Genomic DNA, 13,830 nt, shown 5'->3' on the forward strand with positions numbered 1-13,830 from the left:
ATTATCCCCATGTTATGGATAAGAAAACAGATTGACATGTGCCTAAAGCTGATAAAGCTAGTAGGTGGCACAGCTGGTCATGCTGACCCCAAACTACATACACATTACCACAGTGGCTCAACATGGGCCCTTGCCTGGTTCCAAGTGGAAGGCTGTGTTAAATTTACCTCAAGAGCAGCTCTAAAATATACGAGAGGTAAATTATTACTCAAATATGGAGTAAGCAGGACAAGAAGTAAAAAGTAAATGTAGTGGGAAATTGTGCAAGCAATAGGCAGTCTATCTTCAGGGAAGTATCTTTCTTTCCTTCTCCCATTTCAGGTAATTTTTTTCTAAAAGAAAAAAAATCCTTTCCATGTGTTGGTTTGTGTGCACACACTTTATTGCACTTAATTTTTTATACATCCATTTCCCAAATCTTCACAGCTCACCATGGGCCTGGCACATAGTAGGCACTCAACAAATACTTGCTGTCCAAAGCATGGCCACTCATGTATCCATAATCCTCCTCCAGTATGAACTATGCTGATATTCAGTATTCAGCCCTCCAAATATATTTTTGGAATAGTGAATTCCTAATAGCCTTTTCAAAAATATGAGATATAGTTCTATGGTTCAACTTCCAAATCACAATGACATTCAGGTGTCAAGTGGTCCAGTCATTAAAAGAGAAACACCAAACCATTATTAGTCTGTACACACCACTTGGACCCTTTCCTTCATTTTCATTCTTCTTAAGAAAGCAAAGGATTTATTCTGATTCTTGACATCTGTAAGAGACTTGGTCCATTCAACAGCTTTTGATCCTATAATAACTTTAGAGATTTTTAGTTCAATTTCTGTCATGTATAAAAGCTGTGTGTCGAGACTGAAGATTATCTATTATCTTTTCTTCTATTGCTATGCCTTTTGCTACCTCTTCCTCTGTCAGCAATAACTTGGTTTCCGAGTCTTTGGTTACAATAACCACAGAGGAGTGTATTGACTCAAGGATATTAGCCACCACCACTTGATGCTGATAAACTTCCAAAGCGTTCCGAGCACGACTAATTACGATGGAGGGATCAGTCTCCAACTTAAAGGAAATTATAAATGCTTTGGGAGCCCAATCTTTAACCAAAGGAGAGAGCATTTTTGGCACCATCTTCATTGTTATCTGTATTGGAAAAAGAAAAGCTTAATAAGCAATGGCCACTACCTATAAGGAAAAGCAAGGAATTGGGAATTCATATTTTGCCTGTATCATTGTCAAACTTCTCAAAGCTTAAAGGATTTAAAAGCTTTGGTGCTGTGGGTTCATAAAATTGCCTGAAATCAAGCCTTCATTCATTTTCTTGGGGAAGTCCATGTTTTCTAAATCATCCCTGCTCTGCCACTCTAATATTTTCTTAAACATTCCCTATTTTTTTTTAAAAGGCAGCCATCAAGTAAACGTACACAAATAATCTGCTCATACAAATGTTTGCTTTGGCAGAGGCTCATTAATACTGTTGTTGTTGTTGGTTTTCTGTTTTGGTGCTGATTCTGGGGCTTGAACTCAGGGTCTGGGCACTATCTCTGAGAGTTTTTTGCTCAAAGCTAGTGTTCTACTGCTTGAGCCACAGCTCCACTTCTAGCTCTTTTGTGGTTAATGGGAGATAAGAGTATCATTAACTTTTCTGCCTGGGCTGGCAATTTCTCGATCTCTCTAAGTAGCTCGGAATACAGGACATGAGCCACTAGTACACAGTGAATTTGTGTGGAGTGAGGGGTTGTTTCTTTACAAAAAAACAAAACAAGGGGCCAGGAGTTTAGCCTAGTGGTAGAGTGCTTGCCTAGCATGCACAAAGACCTGGGTTAGATTCCACAGTACCACGGACATAGAAAAAGCTGGAAGTGGTGCTGAGGCTCAAGGGGTAGAGCCTTGAGAAAGCTCAAGGACAGTGCTCAGGCCCTGAGCTCAAGACCAGGACTGGCACACACACACAAAGAAAACAAACAAACAAAAAAACCAACCAGAGCCCGGAATGTAGCCTAGTAGTAAAGGGCTCACCTAGGCATACACGAAGTCCTGGGTTTGATTCTTGGTACCATATACACAGAAAAAGCCAGTGTTGTGGCTCAAGTGGCAGAGTGTTAGCCTTGAGCAAAAAGTGTTCAGGACAGTGCCCAGGCCCTGAGTTCAAGCCCTAGGACTGGCAAAAACAAACAAACAAAAAAACAACAACAAAAAACCCTTTCAATCTAAAAAATTCTTATATTGGTAGAATGGCTATTGGATTCCACTCATTTGTAACTAGATTACAAATCTTATACAACTTAGCCCTGAGAAAACAAATGATTTCATTTTCATTTGATCATCTGTTTCCTAATACCTACAAAGAGGAATGATGAGTAATTTGGGGTATGTTCAAGATAAAGCTAAAAAATATGGGTTAAAGATGCAGCATTCTAAAAATGTGAAATTACTACGCTAATAAACATCAGGATTTCCTCTGTGAGATAGGGATATAATACCTGTTTCCTACTTCATTTTTTGACATTCACTAGTGCCAAACATGGTATGCATTGGACTGCCCTGGAGAATCTAAGTAATGCAAGTACTAGGTATGGTTCTCAATGATTTCATCTCCATTTCCCACAGCAGGAGTGACTATCACACATTATGTACTCCACACATATTTGTTGAAGAAACAACCAAATAACTATCCTACAGATGCCCCACAAGTAGCCTCACCTATATAGATTCTTCTTGTATCATCCAATAAATTGTTAAAAACTCCTTTAGGTTCTAAAACACCCAACCATCTTAGCAACATAATCACACCACTAACCTCCCCATCTCTCTCCAGGAAACAATAACCTCTAACTACTCTATCGGCTCCAATCTCTCCCTACTTCACCTTTCAAAATAATGCCAGAATATTCTATTCAGACAAAAACTCAATGTCGTTCTCCTATTTATGTGCCCTCTGATTCCATAGGGCAAAGCTGAAGCTCCTTAAGAGGGATATGACACAAGTCACCTCTTCAATGCTCTACATCTCACGGACGCCCACTTCCAATCTCAACTATGTTAAAGTCCACTTGGAATGACCTTCTTCACTTTTAAGACCTTCTACATGTTCGTTTGCTTGTTTGTTTTAAAAAAAAAAACAATTGGAAATTATCTCCTTCAGGAATCCTTTGACTTTCCCAGTTCATTCCCCCATGGTCTAACTGCCCTTTGTACCTACCTCCACTAGAGCATTTAGCATTCTGTATTGTCATTATGTCTGTGTCCAGCACCCTGGCTAGTCTGTGAAGTCCTTGAGGGAGTGCGGTGTCTTATTCATCTCTGTATCCCCAGGGCATAGCGCATACAGAATGCAAAAAGGCCATTTCCAAATCACGAGGGAAATTAACCCAAGATTGGTTATAGGGGATCAGATCTCTGGAAGAGAAGTGCCCATCACCTGCAGTGGGCCCCCAGATGACTGGATCTTGTGTTCAGGCAATTCAGAGACAGGAACATAGAAATCTGACACGGCCGCAGCCAGGTAAAACATCGCAGAAGGGCCTGCAAAGAGAAGCAGAAGGTATAACGAACCCAGGAGTATAGGATCAGTTTCTTTCAACCAGTGTTCCTGGCTATGAGATCCCTAGGTGACAAGGGACAAGGTGGAAAGTGGCTCTGCCTCCAGGAAATCAGTGGCTTCCTAGGGCACGCACCTAGTGGATTGAGCGCCTGGGCCGCCGCTTGCAGCAGATGTAGATAGTCCGCCAAAGTGGTGAACTCTACCGCCAGGAAGGTGCCGGCTGTCGCTGCCTCCTGGTAGCTCCGCAAAGCCGCAGCAAAGCCCGGGAGCGCATTCTCCTCGGCTTCTAGGGTCAGGAGGCCCGCCTGAGCCGGGCCAGCGGGCCGCAGGGCCGCCAGCCAGGTCTGGGGCGGGAAGCGATGGGCATAGGGAAAGGCTGAGCGAGCGCGGTACAAGAACAGGACTCCGTAGCCCGCCGCCAGGAAGGCCTCGACCGACATGGCCCCGCGCCGCCCGCTGCTGAAGTTGTCCAGAAAGCGCACCGGCCGCGCTTCCAGAGGGACCTTGGTGCCACCAGACGTGACCAGCACCACCCGCCGGCCCTGTGCGCCCAGCCTGGCCGCGAAGTGAGCCATAACTTCGGCCCAGCGCGTAGCACCCGCGGGCTTGGGGAACTCGGCCACGATGTCCATTTCCGCCATGAGTGTCGCGGTGTCGGTGCCTGTGCGACACCAGGCTGCCGGGGCCACGCCCCTCCCGCTGCCGAGGCCACGCCCCTCCCGCTGCCGAGGCCACGCCCCTCCTGCACCTGGGCCGCGCGCAGCCGCAGTAGCCAGTGTTCGCCCCTTTGTGTCCTGATCCGAGTCTAGAAATGCTGTTATTCTGTCACGGAGCCTAGGGAAAAATGATACTGTGCTGCGGGGAATTCTTATTCTCCACGGAGGTGCGGGGAAGAGGAAATGTCCAGTAAAGGGCATTTCCTTCCGTTAATTCTCAAGCGGGGGCGGGGAGGAAGTGTCAAAGAACTGGCTTTGTTTGGCTCTCTCCGGCCACCATACAGCCTGCCCCGAACTTGGATTCCTTTGGGGGTTCAATTCTCTGGCCATTGAACCTTTTGGAGCCTTTTATTTCTCACCGCCTTCAAAAATAGACGGCGGCGGACACCCGCCGGGCGTCCTCCCCGCCCTCCGCCTCTTTGCCCTTGAACTAACCCGGAGCCCGGCTGCCCGCGGCGGTCACGTGACGCCCGCGTCCGGCGTGTCCTCGCCTGGCAACGGTCCTGGAGACCGACCCGGGGCGGCAGCATGGACGTCATCTACCCTCTGGCGGTGCCCAAGGGGCGGCGGCTCTGCTGTGAGGTGTGCGAGGCGCCGGCCCAGCGGGTGTGCACGGCCTGTACAGTCACTTACTACTGGTAGGCCCTGGGACGTGGCACCCGCTCCTCCCCGCCCGCCCTCCCGCCCTCCTCCCCCCGACGGCGGGTAGGCCTGTGGGCCTGGCGTGGGGGTGGCAGGAACCGGTTGGTGGGCAGGTGTGTCTGGAGGTCGTGGCGAAGTGTTCCCCGCCCTTCTAAGATGCTTGTAGAAGGTTCTTTGAAAGGCCTAACAAGGGAGACAGGTTAAGTGCACACACACGCGCACACACACACACACACACACACACACACACACACACGTCCCTTGAGAGAAATGGACGCTGAGCGGCAAAGGACGTGTGATTTAAAATCAATGGGTTGACAGTTTCTGTGAGAAAATGAAAGCACCGTGCTCTGACTATAAGAGCCAGAGAAGAGGGCAGGACTCGTGTACTCGGAGGAATAGAAAGAGGGCCAGTTGGTGTGCTGGAAGCTAAGCCAGGGAAGGGGTGGGAGAGTGGCAGTGCCAGAGAATCGCATCTACACGAATTGTTGTAAGCCTTTTGTTGTTTTATGAGAAGACAGTTCTTACCAGCAGAGTGAAGGGAAAGTTTGAAAATCAATGGTAGTTGTTCACAGGAGGAGTTTACAGGGATAGGATAAAGATGGAGGGGCATGGATGTGTGAGGAAGGAGTTTGTAAGTCATCCTTGGGCAAGTCATGCATGCTTTTGAGCTGACATGCGGTTTCCTGTGTTGAGGAAAGTGATGGCAGCTGTGTGGAAGCTGGATCGTGGGGTTCCATAACCTATTCAAAAGTCTTTGCAAGATGCAAGTGGAGAATGGTCCAGCGGTCACTGCTTTTAGTATGGCCTGTGTTATGGGGTACTGAATCTCCTCACCAGGCTGTATGCCCCATCAGGTCAAGGAAAGCATCTGTTTTCCTTGTTGCTTTCTCTTTGGTGGCTCCATTGCATTTAGAACACAACCAAAATTGATAGGAACTATCAAGCCCTGTGCCCCGTCTTTACCTTCATTGCCCACCACATCTGTCCCATGTTGTCCCTGAACTTGCAATTTCTTCCTCAGATTTTTTTTTTTGACAAGCTAGTTCCCTTTGCTGAGAACCTCTCCTACCACAAACTTCCTTGTTTTTTTTTCTTGCCTTTTTAATTCTCAATTTAAATATATTTTTCCCTTTTTTATTTTTATTTTTTTTGTGTGCCAGTCCTAGGGCTTGAACTCAGGGCCTGAGCACTGTCCTTGAGCTTTCCTCAAGGCTAGTGCTCTACTACTTAAGTCACAGCACCACTTCCAGCTTTTTTTTTCTTCTATGTACATGGTACCAAAGAATCAAACCCAGGTATTTGTGCATGCTAGGCAAGCACTCTACCACTAGACCAAACTCCCAGCCCTCCCTTTTTTATTTTATGGCAGTACTTGGGTTTGAACTCAGGACTTTGTGCTTCTTAGGCATGTATTACATCACTTGAATCACACTCCCTGCCCTTTTTGCTTTAGTTAATTTTTTAAGTAGAGTGTCTTTTGCCCAGGACTAGTCTTGGATCACATCGACTTATATACTCCTCCTACATAGCTTGAATTACAGGTGTAAACTACCATGCCCAGCATTTTTTCTTTTTTTTGCTAATCCTGGGCTTGGGCTCAGGGCCTGAGCACTGTCCTTGTTTTTTTTTTTTCTCAAGACTAGTGTTCTTACCACTTGAGCCACAGCAACACTTCTGGCTTTTTTCTATGTATGTGGTACTGAGGACTCAAACCTGGGTCTTCGTGCATGCTAGGGAAGCACTCTACCACTAGGCCAAACTCCTGGCCCAATGCCCAGCATTTTTAAAAAAATGTTTATCTTGTAGATAGGGTATCACTATTTTTTTTTCTTTTTTGGCTTGGGCTAGCATTGAATGCTCATACTCCAATGTTCGCCTACCACATAGCTGGGATTATAGGCATCTGCTACTATATGCAGTTCATTTCTCAGATAGTTCTAAACCCATCCTAATATATAAACTAAATATACACATATGTATAGTTTACTTTCCAAATGTCTGTGGTATTTCCTAGTATCCACACATATCAGATACTAATTGAACATTTGTTGAATAAGTGGGCAATAAATCTATGAACTTGGACGAGGATCAAGGTCAAGAGGTAGAGCATGACAGACTCTGTTGCAGACACACGATCTGAGGAGCTTTCATGTTAGCCTAGGAGAGATGACCAATAAGAGCTCCAGGTCTGGCACTCAGGAGAGATTCAGCATCTTTCCCTTGTGTGAGCATCTCCTTACAAAACACCATTGTCTTCTTTATCCCTGTAGCCAGAGCAGTTCCTCCTTCCTAAGTCACTTCGCGGTCACTGTACTTGTGCACTAACTCTTATCTTCATTTCAGTTATTGGCAAGCCTACTGTCTCAATTTTATTGTGCTCCATTAATTTCCAGTGTGTTCAGAGCTGGCATGTGTGCTGTGTTTTGAACTGCATACACTCATGGCCTTCAGCAGAGTCTTAAAATAGTTCTCACTAATATTTGATGAAGACATAAATAAATGATCATTTCTTATACCATTGCTCTCCATCCTTTTCCTTTCTCTAACTTGCTGTTCTTTCTCAGTTCTGAGGATTGAACTAGGACCTCTCACATACTAGATAAGCATTCCACCTCTTGAGCTCTGTACCCAGCCCTTTTCACTTGCTTTTTACTTCTCTTAAATGTTTTTTTCTTCTTTTCTCTTCAATTCTTTTCTCCAAATTTCTATGCTCTTATGTCCCAGTGTTTGATAAACACGTATGACCTGTTCTGTTTTTTTTGGTTGATTGTGGGACTTGAACTCTGGGCCTGGGCACTGTCCCTGAGTTCTTCAGCTCTACTGCCCTATTGCTTGAGCCACAGCACCACTTCCTATCCTGTGACTTTGATGGTGGTAAAACTGTGTCCAGGACTAAACTGACATACGGTAAATATTCTTCTCCATATCTCAGATTTAAGGAACAAAGCTGTTAGTAACTAGGCATTAGTGGCTGACTCCTGTAATCCTAGCTACTCAGGAAGCTGAGATCTGAGGACTGCAGTTTGAAACCACCCTTGGCAGGAAAGTCCATGAGACTTTTGTCTCTAACTAACTGCCAAAACCCAGAAATGGAGCTGCGCCGACTCAAGTAGTAGATCACCAGCCTTAAGCTAATAGCTAAAGGACAATGTTCATGCCCCGAGTTCAAGCCCTAGCCCTGGAAATTAAAAGAAAAATAAAGATAATAAATTTGAATTCTTACTGGTTATTTTTTTCCTACAAAAGAATCTTTTTTCTAATTATAAAGCCATTTCAGCTCTCTGCAAAAAATAAAAAAAGAGAAACAGCTGGGTGCTGGTGGCTCATACCTGTAATCCCAGCTACTCAGGAGGCCGAGATCTGAGGATCACTGTTTGAAGCAGTGCAGGTAGGAAAGTCCATGAAACTCTTACCTCCAAGTTACACCAAATTGCCAGAAGTAGAGCTGTGGCTCAAATGGCAGAGCACTAGCTTTGAGTGAAAAAGCTAAAGTACAGCACCCAGATCCTGACTTCAAGCCTCATACTGATATGTGCAGTGTATACACGTGCGCGTGCGCGCGCACACACACACATACACACACACACACACACACACACACACACACACACCAGAAAAAGCACAAGATTGGGGCCAGGAGTTTGGTCTAGTAGTAGAGTGATTGCCTAGCATGCATGAAGACCTGGATTTGATTCCTCTGTACTACACACATAGGAAAGCCAGAAGTGGTGCTGTGGCTCAAGTGGTAGAGCGCTGGCCTTGAGAAAGCCCGAGGATAGTGCCTAGGCCCTGGGTTTAAGCCCTGGAAATGGCAAAAAAAAAAAAAAAAAGAAAGAAAGAAAGAAAGCACAAGATCAGATGAATTAACTGGCAAATTCTTTCCAATGTTTAAAGAAGAATTAATGAAGCAGAGTGCAGTGGCTCACTCCTGTAATCCTAGCTACTCAGGAGGCTGAGATCTGAGAACAGCAGTTCAAAGCCAGCCCAGGCACTAAAGTCCGTGAGACTCTCATTTCACCAAAAAACCGGAAGTGGCGCTGTGGCTCAAGGTGGTAGCCCTCAAGCTGAAGAGCTTGGCGACAGTGCCCAGGCCCAGACTTCAAGCCCTACAACTGATCAAAAAAAAAAAAAAAATTAATGAACTTTCAAAAACAAACAGAGGAAAGAAACAATTTCTAACTTGGGGGCATGTTGTCATACAATGATAATACTATAAAAAAACTATAGACCAATTTCCCTTATGACCACAGATGTAAGACTCCGTAACATAAAGCTAACAATTGAAATCTTCCAGCATAAAGAAAGGACTAAAATTCATGACCATGTGGGATGTGTTTTAAGAATTCTACATTGGTTCAAATACAAGTACCAATATATACGACATATTAACAGAATAAGACATGAAAACCATGCAGTTTTCTAGAAAAAAGTATTTGGCAAAATTATAGCATGTTTTATGATAAAAAGAGACATAAACTTGGATAATAAGGGAGCTTCCATTAAAGGACAACTATGAAGAACTCATAGAGACACATAAAGCTAAAGTTATACATAATGGCCAAAGACTGAGAGTTTTCACTGCTAAGACTGGAAAAGAGACAAAGATGTTGCTTCCAGCTCTGTGTTCAACATTGTGCTAGAGATTCTAGTCAGAGCAAAACAATGAAGTAAAAGACACCCACCTTGGACATGATCTGGAATGATGGTTAATTTAATGTATCAGTTTGACTGAGCTAAGGAATATTCACATAGTTGGTTAAAAAAAATCTGGAAGTCTGTGAGAGTAGTAAGTGAGAGGCTAGGACTTGAATTACTGGACAGTAAAGATTACCCTCACCAGTGTAGATGGTGTCATTCACTCCATGAAGGCCTGAACAGGGCAGAAAGGCAGGAAGGTGGATGTGCTGTGAGACACCTCTTTTCCCCTGCCTTTCCATATAAACCACTGGGGTGCTGGTGGTTCATACCTCTAATCCTACCTACTCAGGAGGTTGACATCTCAGGATCATGGTTTGAAAACAGCCTAGGCAGGAAAGGCTGTGAGGCCCTTTTCTTTTTTTGTAGGTCATGGGGCTTAGGCGTAGGTGCCGTCCCTGAGCTCTTCAGCTCAAGGCTACTGCCCTACCCCTGGGCCAAAGCCCCACTTCCCATTTTCTAGTGATTAACTGAAGAGTCTCAGGTTCTTTAATACCAGGTCTGGCTTTGAACCACAATCCTCAGATCTCAGCCAACCAGCCTCCTGAGTAGCTAGGATTACAGGCATAAGCCACCATGCTCAGCTAGGCTGTGAGAGTCTTATCTCCAATTTTAAAACTCCACAGAAAAAGCCAGAAGTAGCATTGTGGCTCAAGTGGTAGAATTCTAGCCTTGAGCAAATGAAGCTCAGGGACAATGCCCAAGCCCAGAGTTCAGGCCTCAGGATTAGCAAAATAAAGAGCTCTGGCTTTGGTTCTTTGGATCCTAGGACCCAAATCATCAGACACTTTACCCGGCCGACCTTCAAACTCAGTTTATATTACAACACTGGTTTTGCTGGTTCTCCAGGTGACATCAGGTTGTAGGAATGTGTAATATCTATAGTACAAGGACCAACTCACATAATATATAAATATTGGTTCCATTTCTCTGGACAACCCTAATACCCTTGTAATGTAGAACACCCCCCCCCAAAAAACAACAAAAAGCACCAAAGTATGCTTAGAACTAATAAATCAACCTAGCAAGGTTGTAGGATATGAGATTAATATGTAAAAAAGGCTCAGGAACAGTGCCTAGGCCCTGAGTTTAAGCTCCATGACTGACTTAAAAAAAAAAAAAAAGATTAAGCCAGGCATGGTGGCTCACACCTATAATCCTAGCTACTCAGAAGGCTGAGATCTGAGGATCAGCTTTCAAAGTCAGCTGGGCACTAAAAAATCCTGAAACTCTTATCTCCTATTAATCACTAGAATATAGGAAGTGGGGCTGTGGCTCAAGGGGTAGGGCGTAGCCTTGAGCTGAAGAGCTCAGGGACAACGCCCAGGTCAAGGGGTAGGGCAGTAGCTTTGAGCTAAAGAACTCAGGGACAACGCCCAAGCCCAGAGTTCAAGTCTCACAACCAACAACAACAACAACAACAAAAGATTAATATGTAAAAATCAGTTGTGTTCCTGATGAACAGGCTGATCAAAATCTGGTATCCAGGATATGTAAATAACTCTTGAAACTCAAAAATAAAAAGACTCAGTATAAAAACTGAGCAAGGATTTGAACAAATATTCCTCCAAAAAAGGTATGAAAGCGACCAATTTCTCCATAAAATGACACTCATCATTATTAGTCATTAGGGAAATACATATCAGAGCCGCAAATGAGATACTTCTCTTCACATTCACTATGATGGCTATAATCAAAAGCAGAAGGAAAAAGTATTGGTGAAAATGTGGAGAAATTGGACTGTCATCCATTGTTGGTAGAAATATGAAAAGGTGCAGCACTGTGGAAAAATGTTGACAATTCCTCCAAAAGTTAAACAGATAGTTATAACCTAACTCAATTTTAACTATACACTCCACAAATTTAAAACATGTTTGTACAAAAAGTTGTGCACAAATGTTCACTGCTGCATTATCCATAATAGTACAAAAGAGTGGACATTACTTCCTATATGCTAAGAGTCTGGGTGGTTGCTGGACATCAGCCCTAGAAAGGAGAAATTGCAAATACTGCTAACAAGCTCAGTTTGCTTTTTGGAGGATGGCAATGTCCTTGAATTCAGGTGATAAGTACACAATCTTATGAATATACTGAAAACACCAAATTAGAGTCTTAATATGGAGACTTATGAGCTGTGAACATTACCACGGAAAATGAGAACTACAATATGGGTGGAGGAAGGGTAGAATTGGGTAGTAGATTAGAGGTCATTTATAGAGGTAATTATTAGAGGCATTGGAAAAGGTATTCTACTGGAATGCTATTCAACCGAAGTTTTCTACCGTGACCCAAATGTCCTTTAGGTACACTAATTGAATGTCTAAGTCTGCATGTATAATAGGAGCGAGGTAAAAAACATTATACCTCTTTTAAGATTGCTGAACACACACTTAGAAATACAGACAAGAGTAACTCTAATCTCTCCACAGATGCCACCTATAAAATGATAACATTTTGTTTAATATTCGAATCACCAGATACTCTTATGAGGAGGTCTACAAACACTGGAGGGTGTTTCCCAATGCATTCTACATGAGCTCCTTCACATGTGGTTATCTTGGCATTGGTTATAGGGAAACATGTTTGTAAAGTCTTTCCTAAACTCATCAAATATAGATTCCTTCCCTTTCTCAAGGGAATAAAAAAAAAGCATTCAAATTCATCAGCTTCAATATTTAGATAGCTTGAAAATGATCTTAGAACAATGTAAAATTGTTTCTTTTTTTCCTCCTTTTTTTAAAATACTAGAGCTGGGGCTTGAACTCAGGGTCTGGGTACTGTCCCTGAGCTTTTTTCACTCAAGTTTTGTGCTCTCACACTTGAGCCACAGCTCCAGTTCTAGCTTTTTGGAGGTTTGTTTGTTGAGTCTCATAGATATCAGTCTTCTTGATGTCCATTCCTGCCTGCGCTGGCCTTCAAACCTTGCTCCTTATAGCACATGGTAGCTAGGATTACAGGAATGTGTAGCTGCACAAAAGACCCCTGCTTCCCCAACACAGTTTTGTTTTTTTGTTTTTGTTTTGCTAGTCCTGGGGCTTGAACTGAGCACTGTCCTTGGGCATTCCCAAGTCTAGAGCTCTACCACTTGAGTCACAGCACCATTTCTGACTTTTTCTAGGTAAGTGGTACCGAGGAACCAAATCCAGGTCTTGGTGCATGCTAGGCAAGCTCTCTACCAGTAGGCCAAACTCCCAGCCCCCAACACAGTTTTTATAACATCAAGTAACCACATAAAACTATTGATCTCAGGGCCTGGAGTTTGGCCTAGTGGTAGAGTGCTTGCCTAGCATGCACAAAGGTCCAGGTTCAAAGTGGTGCTGTGGCTCAAGTGGTAGAGTTCTAGCTTTGAGAAAAGTCCAAGGACAGTGCTCAGGCCCTGAGTTCAAGCCCCACAACTGGCAAAAAAAAAAAAAACGCAAAACAAAAAAACTATTGATTTCTATCTCAGAAATAGCTTTTCATTCCTTGCTAGGTTTGTGTGGGTCTCCTTTTACTTTGTTATTGTTGTTGTTGTTGGTTGTGTCAGGGCCTGGGCACTGTCCCAGAACTCTTTTGCTCAAGGCTAGAGCTCTACCACTTTCACCTACAACACTACTTCTGGTTTTCTGATGGTTAATTGGAGATAAGAGTCTCACAGGGACTTTTCTGCCCAGGTTAGCTTTGAACTATGATCCTTAGATATCAGCCTCCTGAGTAACTAGGATTACAGGTATGAGCCACCAGCACCTGGCTAAGGTCTCCCTTTTCTAGTGTCCAGAGCTAGTCCAGTAGGAGGGCCAAAGAGAGAGATAATGAAATCCATGTTTTTATTGTCAGTAGTTCTGTGCATCAAAGAGCTGACTGGGTCAGCATTCATGAGAAGATATGCCAGCTTCTGATTCCACTGCGCACTTCCATGCCCTTCTTCAATTCAGAGGAAGAGAGGCAGCATGGCCTGCAGCAGCTTCAGCAACGACAGGTGGGTCCTGTAAGACTGTCCTGGGGTGAGCTCACAGGTACAGTGAAATTGTCCTGCACGTTCCAAAAACTGCTTGTATCACTAAGTCATAACTATGGTGCAGACAGAAGCTCTGTTCTACTATCCTCAGTCCCAACCAGTCAGCATTTAGCCACAAATTTCCTGAATTTCACTGTCTTGCCTTGCAACAAACACCATAGTAAGACGCCACAGGTCAGGTGACCTTACGAACAGAAATCAATCTTCTCACAGTTCTGGA

General features: G+C 44.0%; 2 protein-coding genes across 7 annotated transcripts in view; one reads left to right on the plus strand and one right to left on the minus strand.

Moving 5' to 3' along the window:
* Positions 1–4,797, minus strand: Ppcs (phosphopantothenoylcysteine synthetase). 5 transcript variants are annotated; one of them, XM_090335076.1, is made up of 3 exons: positions 3,691–4,223; positions 3,435–3,538; positions 1–1,156 (listed from the first exon to the last, which is right to left on the minus strand). In XM_090335076.1, the coding sequence occupies exons 1-3, from the start codon at positions 4,196–4,198 to the stop codon at positions 833–835; spliced, it is 936 nt and encodes a 311-aa protein (XP_090191202.1). In that variant the 5' UTR covers positions 4,199–4,223; the 3' UTR covers positions 1–832. The 5 variants fall into 5 exon arrangements, with proteins under 5 accessions (XP_090191202.1, XP_090191204.1, XP_090191203.1 ...); XM_090335078.1 differs by lacking the exon at positions 3,691–4,223 and adding an exon at positions 4,709–4,797 and having other exon boundaries at positions 6–1,156; XM_090335077.1 differs by lacking the exon at positions 3,691–4,223 and adding an exon at positions 4,306–4,384 and having other exon boundaries at positions 6–1,156.
* Zmynd12 (zinc finger MYND-type containing 12) overlaps positions 4,591–13,830 on the plus strand; it is a 24,958-nt gene continuing 15,718 nt past the window's right edge. For both annotated transcript variants that reach the window (XM_090335074.1, XM_090335075.1), the window contains exons 1-2: positions 4,591–4,911; positions 13,430–13,571. In XM_090335074.1, coding sequence (XP_090191200.1) covers positions 4,802–4,911; positions 13,430–13,571 — 252 coding nt within the window. In that variant the 5' untranslated portion in view covers positions 4,591–4,801. The remainder of the gene's footprint in view (positions 4,912–13,429; positions 13,572–13,830) is intronic.

Source organism: Megascapheus bottae, chromosome 6 (assembly GCF_031878675.1).
Source record: "Megascapheus bottae isolate mThoBot1 chromosome 6, mThoBot2.hap1, whole genome shotgun sequence".
In the NCBI taxonomy this organism is placed as follows: Eukaryota; Metazoa; Chordata; class Mammalia; order Rodentia; family Geomyidae; genus Megascapheus; species Megascapheus bottae.